This window comes from Protobothrops mucrosquamatus, unplaced genomic scaffold (genome assembly GCF_001527695.2).
Source record: "Protobothrops mucrosquamatus isolate PMUCROS unplaced genomic scaffold, P.Mucros_1.0 scaffold_198, whole genome shotgun sequence".
Lineage (NCBI taxonomy): Eukaryota > Metazoa > Chordata > Lepidosauria > Squamata > Viperidae > Protobothrops > Protobothrops mucrosquamatus.
In genome coordinates this window covers 759049-771793 of record NW_015386274.1, presented here as the reverse complement: position 1 = coordinate 771793, position 12745 = coordinate 759049, and the positions used below count along the sequence as shown (strand labels likewise).

Here is a 12745-nt window from a genome sequence, read left to right as displayed (position 1 = left end):
GGTCCTCTCGCCTCTCCTGTTCAACATTTATATGAAGCCACTGGGTGAGATCATCCGTGGTTTCGGGGTGGAGTTTCATCAGTACGCAGATGACACCCAGCTGTACATCTCCACCCCGGACCACCCCAACGATGCCGCGGAAGTGATGTCCTGGTGCCTGGAGGCCGTGCGAGTCTGGATGGGGAGGAACAGGCTTCGAATCAACCCGTCCAAGACCGAGTGGCTGTGGTTTCCGGCGTCACGTCATAGCCAGTTGGTTCCATCTCTGGCTATCGGGGGCGAGTCATTAGCCCCCGCGGAGAGGGCTCGCAACCTGGCCGTCCTCCTGGATGCTCGGCTGTCTTTAGACGATCATGTGACGGCCGTGGCCAGGGGGGCTTTTCATCAGGCTCGCCTGATACGCCAGTTGCGCCCCTTTCTGGATCGGGACGCCCTACACACAGTCACTCAAGCCCTCGTTGTTTACCGCCTGGACTATTGCAATGCTCTCTACATGGGGCTCCCCTTGAGGTGCACCCGGAGGCTCCAGCTAGTTCAGAATGCGGCTGCGCGGGGGATTTTGGGGGCCTCTAGATGCTCCCATGTAACACCTCTCCTGCGAGAGCTGCACTGGCTGCCGGTGGCCTTCCGGGTGCGCTTCAAGGTGTTAGTAACAACTTTTAAAGCGCTCCATGGCAATGGACCTAGGTATTTGCAAGACCGCCTCCTACCAAACACCTCCCTTCGACCAGTCTGCTCCCACAGAGAGGGCCTCCTTAGAGTGCTGTCGGCCAGACAATGCCGGCTGGCGACCCCCAGGGGGAGAGCCTTCTCTGTGGCAGCTCCTGCCCTCTGGAATGACCTACCCCCCGACCTACGTACAGTTGCAGACCTGTGCCTTTTTCGCTGAGCCCTGAAGGCCCATCTATTCCGTGCGGCCGGCCTGGCGTAGTTTGATTATGTTTCAGTGGGGGGTTTTTTACGGGTGTGTTTTTAGAACAGGCCTGTTATTTAATTCGATTTTAAAACAAACTATTTATTATCGTGGTTTTTAGTATTGCCTGTTCACCGCCCTGAGTCCCGCAAGGGAGATAGGGCGGTATATAAATTTAATAAATAAAATAAATAAATAAAATAAATCAATCAATTCCAACTTCTTCTGAAAAAAAAAATCTCACGAAGTTGGAATTGATTGATCTTTTTTTTTAGTCCCACAAATTTCTTTTGTTTGTGGGACTACACACGACAGTAGAGGAGTGACAGAAGACTGCGCTGGAGCTGGAAAGGTGTTGCATGGGTCTGACTGGGGGCGGGGGCATTTCTGCCATGCATCAACCGGTTCGCCGAACTCAAAAGAAATTAGCTACCAGTTCTACCGAACCGGTGTGAACCAGCTGAATCCCACCACTGTATTTCCCCCAACCTTTTCCCTTATTTCATAAACAGCTGTTTGTTAGTCATTGCACATCTCGTATTTCCTAATTTAAAAAAACAGTTTTTAGTTACTGCATATCTAAGCATTTCAGAAAAGCTTTAATTATAGCATATTGATACAATATAATTGGTATGTGTCCCAACTTTTGAGGTATTTGCGTCTATTTAAAGTTAGAACAAATTTTAAAAAATATTCAAATCTATACCATAGTACTGTATTAACCCATAATTAAAAAGATTGTTTACTGTCATGAAATAATTCAAATTATAAAGAATTGTAATAAAGATATCCCTTTAATATTTTTTTTAAAAAGCCTTACCAAAGTCACACAATTTCAAAATATCATTGTGGCTTATTAGGAGATTTTCTGGCTTAATATCTGAAATATTCAAACGCATAGCAAAAAGTTAATGAATTACAACATATACACTGTTCTGCATTAACATGCAACTGAAATAGTATAGCATGTTATTTATTTACTGCATTTATACTCACCATTTTTCCAAACACTCAAAATGGCATATTTTGGAAGAGAGGGTTTGCCTAATTTTAATTCCACAACAATAGCCTTATGAGGTAATTGGGCTGAGAGAGAGTGACTGGCCCAAAGTCACCCAGCTGATTTTTATGCCTAAGGGACACCTAGAATTCATAGTCTCTTGTTTCTAGGCCAGCACCTTAATCACTATAGCAAACTGGCTCTATTTTAAATTCAGGAAAATTTTTGTAAGGAACCTTCAGCAAGAGACGTAATGGCCAAACTTCAAATTGAAGTTGTGAGTGCACCAAAGCCAAAGTTTTTAAGAAGAGATTGGACAACCATTTGTCTGAAATGGTATAGGGTTTCCTGCTTGAGGAGGGAGTTGGATTAGAAGACTTCCAGGATCCCTTCAAAATGTTATTCTGATGAATTTTAGTAGATAATGACTTCTCAGTTTCCAGAAGTTACTGAACCATGAACATAGAATAACCAATACAATGTATATTGGAATAATACTTACCAAGTTTAACTAAATGTCTATACCAGAGGTCCCCAACCTATGGGCTGCAGTCCACTACCGGGCCGCGGCCTCTTGACCACCTGGCCGTGTGAGTGGCTGGCCAGTGTATGCGTGCATGTTTGTGCGCTCACCTCTTGCACTTGTGCCAGCGCTAGCTGAGCCTCGAATCTCATGCCAGCGGTAGCCGATCCGCAAGCTGCAAGCCTCTCACCGGTGCTAGCCAAGCCATGTGCCATGCACTGGCGCTAGCAGCCATTTGTGGAGTATGCATGCTCACAGTCCCGTTCATGTGCATGCAGCCATATTTGTGTTTGTGCGCATGCGCACATAAAGGTGCCTGTCCCTCCCTTTCCCACCGGGCCGCCAACCCAGAAAGGTTGGCGACCTTTGGTCTATACTAAAAGAAAGCTTAATACTAGTCTAGGGGAAAATATTTAGTTTTTAAACCTGAAGTTCAGTAACCAATTAAATTCAATTATGAATACATTTTAGTGAAGATACAATTAAAAATTTATAAAGAATCATCAGAATAAAGAAATGTATTAATGTATTAATAAAGAGACATGAGCAAAATAAAAATTACAAATTATTCACAAAGAGTAAGTTACTTAGACTCATTAAAATAAGTGGAATTTCTTAGCTAACTCCAATCAATTTTACATTAGAAGTGTGGGGATGTGTTTTTTTACTTATTGTAAAGAAAATTTTGCCTCATGTATTATTTTAAATTAACAGATAATAAATGTACAATAATTGGTGAATAATTCCTTGTTAAAACTTATTTATACTTTCAGAAAAAGATATATTCTAAAGTTTAATGTATGCTTACCTCTATGAACAATATCATTTTTATGACACCAATGAATTGCTTTAATCAGCTGGTAGATATAACTTTTTACTTTTTCAGGAGGTACTCCATTTGGCATTTCTTCTAGCAACTCAAGCATATTCTACGTTCAACATAATTAAAGACAGAAAGAACTAAATTATAAATTCTGCAATTTATTCACTACCTAGAAATGTGTTAAACAACCATTGATGGCTATGTAATATGGTGCTCTTATACAAGAGGAACCAAAAGAAGCATTCAACATGATTATGTAATTTATACAATATAAGAGGCAAATAAAAATATTTTCTAAAAGCAGCAAAGCACTACCAATGCATAAAACAAAATCTACCAATGCATAAAACAAAATGTAAAGCAGTAAATGATATTCTCTATTAAAATAACAATCAGCAATGGTATTATGTTATAAATCTGTACATCTACTATAGAGCAATTCAATTGGTTTTAAGAAAATGCATATTCACTGGTTTCCCCCTAAGAATAATGTGTTTGTTTGAATGTGGTTTAGCTGCTGTGACAACTTAACCACTGTAGTTTATAAACTATAGCTTATACATTAGCTTATTGCATAAATCTAGGACTATTGCTTCATCAGTTAACTATATTTAAACATAGTATGCCTTATTTAATATATAAAACAAATTATATTTACTTTCCAGTAAAAAAGGTAAAATATAGTTGAAGGCTGTTTTCAGGCATAAAGAAATAAAACAGGATAAACTTTATTCCCCCAATATCAAATTTTAAGTTGATCAAAAAGAAAAATTATTGCAAAGACTTAGTATTTCTTAATATTACTAAGACTGCTATAGAATACTAATGACAGTGTATAACATTTTTATACATAAAACATATTTGAAGTTTAGCAAGCATTAAGGAACATATTAGCATCTTTTGTCTAAATAAGTAACTTACTTTCTCTACATATTCAAACACCAAATACAGTTTTCCTCTTCTTCTAAAAGCTTCTTTTAGTTCTACAATATTTTCCTGCTTCAAAGTGCGAAGCATTTTAAGTTCTCGTAGAGTTGTCTCTTTGACTTCTTCATTTTCTATAAGTTAAAGAGTAAAAGTTTATAAAATATATGCATCTCTTTTCCCAAAACCTGTAGAAAATCTTTGTGAACAGTGTGGTTCAAAATTTCACAAAAAGCAAGTTTCATATTAAGCTATAAAAGTTTCTTTTATTTTGGATTAGCGTAATGGAAGCTATTTGGCTAAATCATTTTAACTCAGCCACTATGGATTATTCAAACAAATCACTTTGCTTTACATAAGAATCTTGCAATAAATATTTATAATTCAAGCTATCCATCAAAATTATGAAAAACATAAATTTAATTTGAATTTCTTTTCCCCTTAATAAAATTGCAAAAACATTGTGCACTATTTGTTAATACATTTCATTAGTGAGATATGACTATTACATTGGTAAAAAACAATATTATATTATCGTTATTAGTATATTACAACCTTTTATCTATAGTGAAATAGTTTTTCAAGAATATTACATTTTACCTATTAACAAATACTATTAGTAGTAAAAGTTATACGTGGCCACGACATAACAATTTAGTATACTATTGTAAGATTAGCTATTATAACAAAAATGTTTATAACAGATTGACAGTAAATAATAAATCCCACAATTTATCTTTCTCTTCCAAACTATTCTTCTTCAGCTACTCTTATTTTTCAATGTTTTTATTTATTTATATTTATTTTTCATAATTTTTAACTATCCATCTCCCTCAAAGAAGGACTCTGTTGTTGAGCCATGTTAGATAAGTGTTACTCTAAAATTCTGCCTGAGATAAAAGCACCTAAAAAGAATTTTTGGCACTTTTTTAAGGAAAATACATTATCCAGAAAAAATGGTAAGTGTCTGTGTATTTATAGTCCCAGGTCAATAGAGAAATGCTTATTTGTTGTGCAAAATATGATCCCAAATGAGGTACTGCACTGAATACAGACTTTTTGCTTAAAGTTTTAATATTGCTAAGCATAAATATTAAAACAATGGCTGGTACAGCTCTATTTAGTGAGAATTAATCCTGAGTGAATATACTAAAAGAATATTCTTACACTGAAGATAAACTCCTTTTACAAGCATTAATACACTAAGGTTTCCAAAACCAAGCTAAAGTAAAGTCAAGAGAATAAAGGCCAAATAGAAAGATAGGGAAATAATTTGTATAAACATTAATCTCATGCTTTTATATGAAAATAGCAATCCAGAAGAGGGGCACCAACAGCCCTGGAATTAGGCCATTGGTGTCAGTACATAGGCTTCTTATAAGACAGAGGAAAAAGTATTCTTGCTGGCTTTGCACCTAAGGTGGAATTAGAACTCAGGCTCCCTGTTTCTAGGTTGATGCCTTAACCAGTACAAATAGTCCTTACTTATCAACCACAATTGGGACTGGAATCTCAGTGGTTGAGTGAGGTTATATCATTATATCAGTAATAATCATTGTGAGATGTTACATGAATGCCCATATAACTGCTGCACTCAAAGATTGTAATCCTAATTGTGGTTAAATGATCACACAGGTCCTAGATCAGGAGCATGGGGTGCCTCTGGGGAGTGATTGGAGACTCCACACAGGAGCTGAAAATGCTCCTACCAAAATCCAAGCAGGATGTTCAGCCCCTGAGTGAAGAAACATATGGTCTGCGCCAAGACTCCTGGGCCTAACCCACCCATTATCATGATGCTTCTCTGCTCAGAGGCTGAAAATCCTGCTTGGATTTTAACTCCTTCTTGTCTAGGATCTGGCTGAAAGAGTTGCCTGCTGAAGGATAGTACTTTCCCTCCATCTGCATAGCGGAACTCCTTTTGCAAGGTGCAGAAACAGAATTTCTGCACATATACACCAAGAGGATGTCAGCTCTCCTCTGTGGGTGGAAGGGAATGATGATGCAGGGGTGCAGAAATGAACTTGGATCTTCAGAATCTGAGTTCCATTTCTTCACCCTGCCGAAGAAGTTCACTCAGCCCCCTGTAACCAGAAGAAGCCCTCTTGGCAGGCAACAGAAGCTTGCCAATTCTCTGCTGACTTTCCCATTGACTTTCAGTCATTTGCAGAGAAGATTGCAAATGGCGATCACAAGATAATGGGGCATTTGGCCACTGGCCCTAAGTGTGAACAGGCTGTCAAGCAACCAGATCATAGTCACATGACTCTGGGGGGGCACATTTTATGATGTCCGGAACTGCTTTCAAGGCTGTAAAACATCCTTTCCAAGGCTGTCAGAACTTTCAATGTTCATTAAATGACCAATCATAAGTGGAGGACTACTTGTACACCAAATTGGCTCTCAATTCATTTCAGGTTCAACGCAAAATGAAAGAATATTTGTTATTAGTGCCAAGAGATCCTCTTCCAGAACCCTTAAATGTGAAGCCAGAACCAGGAGATATTATTTGCTAGTTATTATTTCTTCAAGGATCTAGAATCATCCACAGTTCAACTACATATTAAGTCCTGTTGGTTTTTCAGAATTAAATTTCTGCTCATATGTACGTATAACACAGAGTAGGCAGACTATGATTCAGCTATCTAGATAAGTAATAAATTGCTTATCAGGAAACATTTCAGATTATTCAGATTTATTCTGAATATACAGTAGTCAAATCATAGTGAAATCTGTCTGAAACAGGCCAATACCATAGTAAGAACAATTTTAAAAATGCTGATTGTATTTTCTAATGAAACAGAAGCTTATCAACAAATTCAGTGTTTATTACTGCAGTCTCACATATCTGGAGGTGCCAAGTTGAGAAAGGCAGGTCTGAACAAATACAGAAATGTAAAAAGCTTGTATATTAAGGACTATCTCTAGCATCTATCTAACATGTTTTGAAATAAAACTCTAATCTCTTCAAAGTTGATATGTTGACACAGGACAATAAATTCTTAAACTCCTACTCCTGCATTATCCTAAATCTTGAATAAGAACCCATTAAATAAAAAAGTAAATGTACTATGTGCCAACAGAAAAAAGTACCTTCGCTATCTTTGAATTTTTTAATGGCCACAATTTCATGTGTCTCCTAGAAAAGAAAGGAAAAAAGATAGGATAATCATATTGTTAGTTAGTAAATACCTGACACCATTTTGTGGTACAGATTTCTAGTCACGCATAGAGTTGCAAGTTGAAGCAGAACTTTTATAGCAATTTTTAAAGCTGGAGAATGGCTTTCTACCAAATTATTTTAAAATTAGTTTATACTTGATGAGATAGGATTTTGTTCTTGCTGGTAGTTTTCAGAGCAACTGAATAAAATTATTTCTGGTATTGATTTGTATACTTGCAAGGAAGAGAACTGTATAAAAGTATTTATTAATCATCTTAAATTTTATTTTTATTGTCACAAATCTTCTCAGTACATATTATTATGAATTTTAAAAATTTAATAATCCAAAAAATACCTAAACTAGATTTAAAAAATATATTAGGCTTTTAATAAAGAGATCAATTTTGAACACTATTCTTAAAGTATTTTAAGAATAGTGTTCAAATTGGAACTCATTTTTAAAAGCCTAATTTTAAAGCAGGCTGGCTACAAGAATATCATAATATAAGTCTGAGATTTTCCTTTCTGCAATGGGAAAGGAGGCAAAATGTGAACAAAATTATAACTATACAAATTTTAAAAAGTGCTGGGAGAAAAAATTATCTTGACTCACCTACCTATATTTTGTCTATCAGCTTTACCTTACTGACATATAGTTTTCTCTTAACTTGTGAGGATAGAACCAAATTTAGTTAGGAAATCTGCTCTTATGTTCTTCAGGGATGCAGAAGCTTGGCATGAAATTTTCTATAAGAGCCTAGTCCCCACCCCCACCCGCCTTTGTAACTGAATTATATAAATTATTTTAATGCTGGTTCTTATAACAGAATGCCCAGTTAAGGTGATAATTGATCCTCCAGATATAATAATAATAATAATAATAATAATAATAATAATAATAATAATAATAATAATAATAATAATAATAATAATAATAATAATAATAATAATAATAATAATAATAATAAAGTTGGAAGGGACCTTGGAGGTCATCTAGTCCAACCCGCTGCTCAGGAGGAAACCCTATACCATTTCAGACAAATGGCTATCTAGACTCTTCTTAAAAACTTCCAGTGTTGGAGCATTCACAGCTTCTGGAAGCAAGTTGTTCCACTGATTAATTTGTTCTGTCAGAAAATTTCTCCTTAGTTCTAGGTTGCTTCTCTCTTTGGTTAGTTTCCATCCACTCCTTCTTGTCCTGCCTTCAAGTGCTTTGGAGAATAGCTTGACTCCCTCTTCTTTGTGGCAGCCCCTGAGATATTGGAACACTGCTGTCATGTCACCCCTCACGTCACCCCACTTCTCTTCGTTAGACTAGACATACCCAATGCCAGCAACTGTTCCTTATATTTTAGCCTCCAGTCCCCTGATCATCTTTGTTGCTCTTCTCTGTACTCTTTCTAGAGTCTCAACATCTTTTTTACATCGTGGTGACCAAAACTTACCAAGGCATTGTAAAGTGGTATTAATACTCCACGTGATCTTGATTCAATCCCTGTTAATGCAGCCTAGCACTGTGTTGGCTTTTTTGGCAGCTGCAGCACACTGCTGTCATATTTAAGTGATTGTCCACTAGGACTCCGAGATCTCTCTCACAGTTACTACTATTGAGCAAGGTACCCCCTATACTATACCTGTACATTTGGTTTTTCTTGCCTAAATGTAGAACCTTACTTTTTTCACCATTGAATTTCATTTTGTTAGATAGCGCCCAATGTTCAACTCTGTCAAGATCCTTCTGTATCTTAAGCCTATCTTCTGGAGTGTTGGCTATTCCTGCCAGCTTAGTGTCGTCTGCAAATCTGATGAGTTCCCTGTCTATCCCTTCATCCAAATCATTGATGAAGATGTTGAAGAGCATTGGGCCCAGAACAGAGCCCTGGGGTACCTCACTACACACTTCCCTCCATGTAGGTGCCACACACTGAGGACCACACACTTCGTACAGCTGGTCAGCCAGCTATGAATCTATCTGGTGGTGATACTGACTAACCCACATTTTTCTATCTTATCAAGTAGTAGGTTGTGGTCTACTTTATCAAATGCTTTACTGAAGTCCAAGTAAACAGCATTCCTCTGGTCCACTAATTTTGTCACCTGGTCAAAGAATGCAATAAGATTTGTCTGGCATGATGTTTTTGATAAACCCATGTTGGCTTTTGGTAATGACTTTGTTTGCCTCTAGATTGACCTTCACTAGTTTAGCTCAGACCAATAAAATTAATACTTGGCTGGGAGATCAACATTGTGAATAGCCAAACTTGATTTAGAATGGATTTTATTTGTATTTCTAATAGGAAACTTCATTTTTTCCATGTAATGACATACATTTGGAAAAATCACTATACAAAAAGTTTAAATCCACAATATTATGTTAAATCTTGATGCCCACAAATACTTATAAAGTTTTCTCTTTTGTTTTCATTTACCTATTGTTCAAAGCAAATATTGCTTTCTTGGGCCTGAAACCAGATTTACATTTATGAATGTTTTGTTTGTAAAATAGATACAGTAATACAATACTATCTTGCATTTATCCCCTCAAGATGGCATGCTGAGTGGCAGGGCGATCTCTTTCTCCTGTGATGATCAGCTGATTCTTCTGCCGAAGCTGGCTCTTAAGTGTTGTTGCTCCCCAAATTTGAATGGGGGCACCTAGGAATGATCCAAGATGACTTTTGGATGACTGTGGACCCACCTGAGAAGATGGATCTTGAAGACTGCAGTTTCCGGTAGGAGAGGCCAGAAAGTCAGGTATTCATCTTTTCCTATCAGCTGACCACCTTGGTTTTAATTGCACTTTTTGAGGTTTCTTTTGTACTTTCTTTTTTATTCTTAAAGTTAATGGACTGGTTGAATGCTAATTTATTTTAACCTCTTGCCAGATTTTAATATGAATTTTTCTCTATTCTTTCTTTGTTTCACTTTGCTGCTCTGTATGGAAATCATGGCAATTTTCTAGATAGTGAAAGTAACTGGATTTACATTTATACTGAGTTTTCCCTACAGAGACTTTGCATTTTATCACTCTCAAAAAGCTTTGGTCTTATTTTTAGATCAATTTTCCCCCCTTTTTTCTTTACCTATTTTTACTGTGATAAATATCATTTTAAGGTTCTCTGCAACTATCCTATTAATTACATTTAACTCCCCTGTCCTTGAAGAACTGTTTATTTTTGTTTGCTAAGCTACAGGAAGGTAAACAATGTACCAATTTAAAGGTAAAGCTTTTGGGGAAAACTTGGGGGGGGAAAATATTTTTTAACCTACAAGTTCAAATTGAAGACTTTGGTAAAAAGTTTGATAATATAACAATGAGTTTAAATTAACCTAAAGAAGATATCCAGATACAAGCAACTGCAGCCAAACCAGACTTATATCAGGAGCTTGCTTTGAAAATGATGAATGTATTTGAGAAGGCTAAAAGGGATGTATACTTTACAGAATCAGAGTTGACAGAATTGATGAGTGATAAATCAGATTTTCCTAAGAAAACTGATGGAAATTGGGGAATGGACATATTATATCCAATTGGAAAACAACTTCAACTAAATTTTTGGGGAGAATGGATCGAATTTGGAGAATGGATTTTTATATTTAACCAGACAACAATTGACAAGAGATGTTATATTTTTGTTTACAGAGAAATGTTTTGAACAACAGAAGCTGTGGAGATACTCACAGCAGAGTTTTATGACTTTAGGGAATAAGATGCAATTGTTGGGAAACTCCCTAATCAAAATTTTAAGGAAAAGCTTTATTATTAAGAAGCAAATGAAGATATTTGATCCTGGATGGATCAGAGATAACAGCTGTGGTAGTTTGTGATAGATACAAAGCTGTAGTAGACTTTCTACAAGTTCAGTACAATAATAGATTGTTTTTTTTAACAATATTTTATTATTTTTTTATAATCACAAATCCTTAATATTTTATCAGCAACATGTTGTCTGGGTTCAAATATTTAGCTTACTAATACATGTTAAACTCCTTTCTCTCTACCTCATTTTTCTAGCGGCTAGCCATTGATAAAAATGTATCCCACATTCTAAAGTATTCTGAATCTTCTTTCTCTTTCATTTTCAGTGTAAGTCTGTATATTTCTGCACATCCAAACTTTTCTTAATTATTTCTCTCCCCATTGATAATTCTTCATCTTTCCAATGTTGAGCAAATACAATTCTTGCTGCAGTTAGTACATGTAACATTAAATATACACATTCTTTCTCATAATTTCCTACAATTATGCCTAACAAAAATAATTCTGTCTTAAAATCTACATTTTTTTTAATCGTTTTCTCTAACCATATATGTATTCTTGACCAAAATCTTTTGGCTTTACGGCATATCCACCAAAGATGATAGTATGTGCCTGGTTTTTGTCTACATTTCCAACAATTGCTAGACATATTTTTGAATATTTTTGCTAACCTCATAGCACCTCATAGGTGTTAAGTGCCATCTGTAAAACATTTTATATAGGTTTTCTTTGTAAGCCACCGCCTTTGTTATTTTAGAGTTTCTTTCCCAAAGACTTTGCCAGTTTTCTAACTCTATGTTATGCCCCAAGGTTTTTGCCTATATTATCATTGTTTCTTTAACTTGTTCTTTTCCATCTTTAAACTTAACATATGAATGTTTCTTATTCAATTAAACTTAACATACAGTTTCTTATTCAATTTTTCATCTGATGTCAATAGTATCTGGTCAAATTCTGTTTGTTGTTTATAAAATCCAGATGTTTTAGCATCTTTTTCATATCTTGTTTGAATTAGCAGGTGTGGCCACCATGATAAATCAATGCCCTGTTCTTCCAATTCTTGTCTAGATTTTAGTTTCTCTTCAACATTCAAAATGTCTTTATAAGTCACAATTTTCTCATAGTTAATTAAGTTTGGGTGAACAAATGCTTCCATTGTTGAAAGCCATCCAGGTATTTTCAAGTAAATTTTCGCTTTTACCTTTTGCCATTGTAGAAGAAGTGTGTTTCTTATATAGTGGTTTTGAAATTATTTATGTATTTTATTCTTCCCATACCATAGGAAGGCATGCCATCCGAGTGGTAGGTCATGCCCCTCTAGGTATAGTAATCTTTTATGTCTAAGAGTTATCCGTTCTTTTAACTATGTTAGTACAGATGCTTGATAATATAAAGCCTAATCTGGCAGCCCAAATCCTCCATTTTCTTTCACTTCTTGTAGCATTTTCAATCTAATTCTGGCTTTTTTTCCTTGCCAAATAAATTTCAAGATCAATGTATTTAATTCATCAAAGAATTTCCCTCCCAGTTTTATAGGTATTGTTTGAAATAAAAAGAGTAATTTCAGTAAAATATTCATCTTCACTGTTGCTATTCTCCCTAGCATTAAAAGTTGTAGATTTTTCCAAGTCTAGTTTTA

The 12745-nt window shown here is 35.8% G+C and overlaps 1 protein-coding gene across 1 annotated transcript in view; it reads right to left on the bottom strand.

Moving 5' to 3' along the window:
• The window catches only part of CDKL5 (cyclin dependent kinase like 5), a 58464-nt gene that overhangs the window by 33939 nt on the left and 11780 nt on the right, over window positions 1–12745 (bottom strand). The window contains exons 3-6 of the mRNA XM_015825285.1: window positions 7277–7322; window positions 4181–4317; window positions 3245–3365; window positions 1734–1793 (exon numbers count right to left, since the gene is read on the bottom strand). Of these exons, the coding sequence (XP_015680771.1) occupies window positions 1734–1793; window positions 3245–3365; window positions 4181–4317; window positions 7277–7322 (364 nt within the window). The remainder of the gene's footprint in view (window positions 1–1733; window positions 1794–3244; window positions 3366–4180; window positions 4318–7276; window positions 7323–12745) is intronic.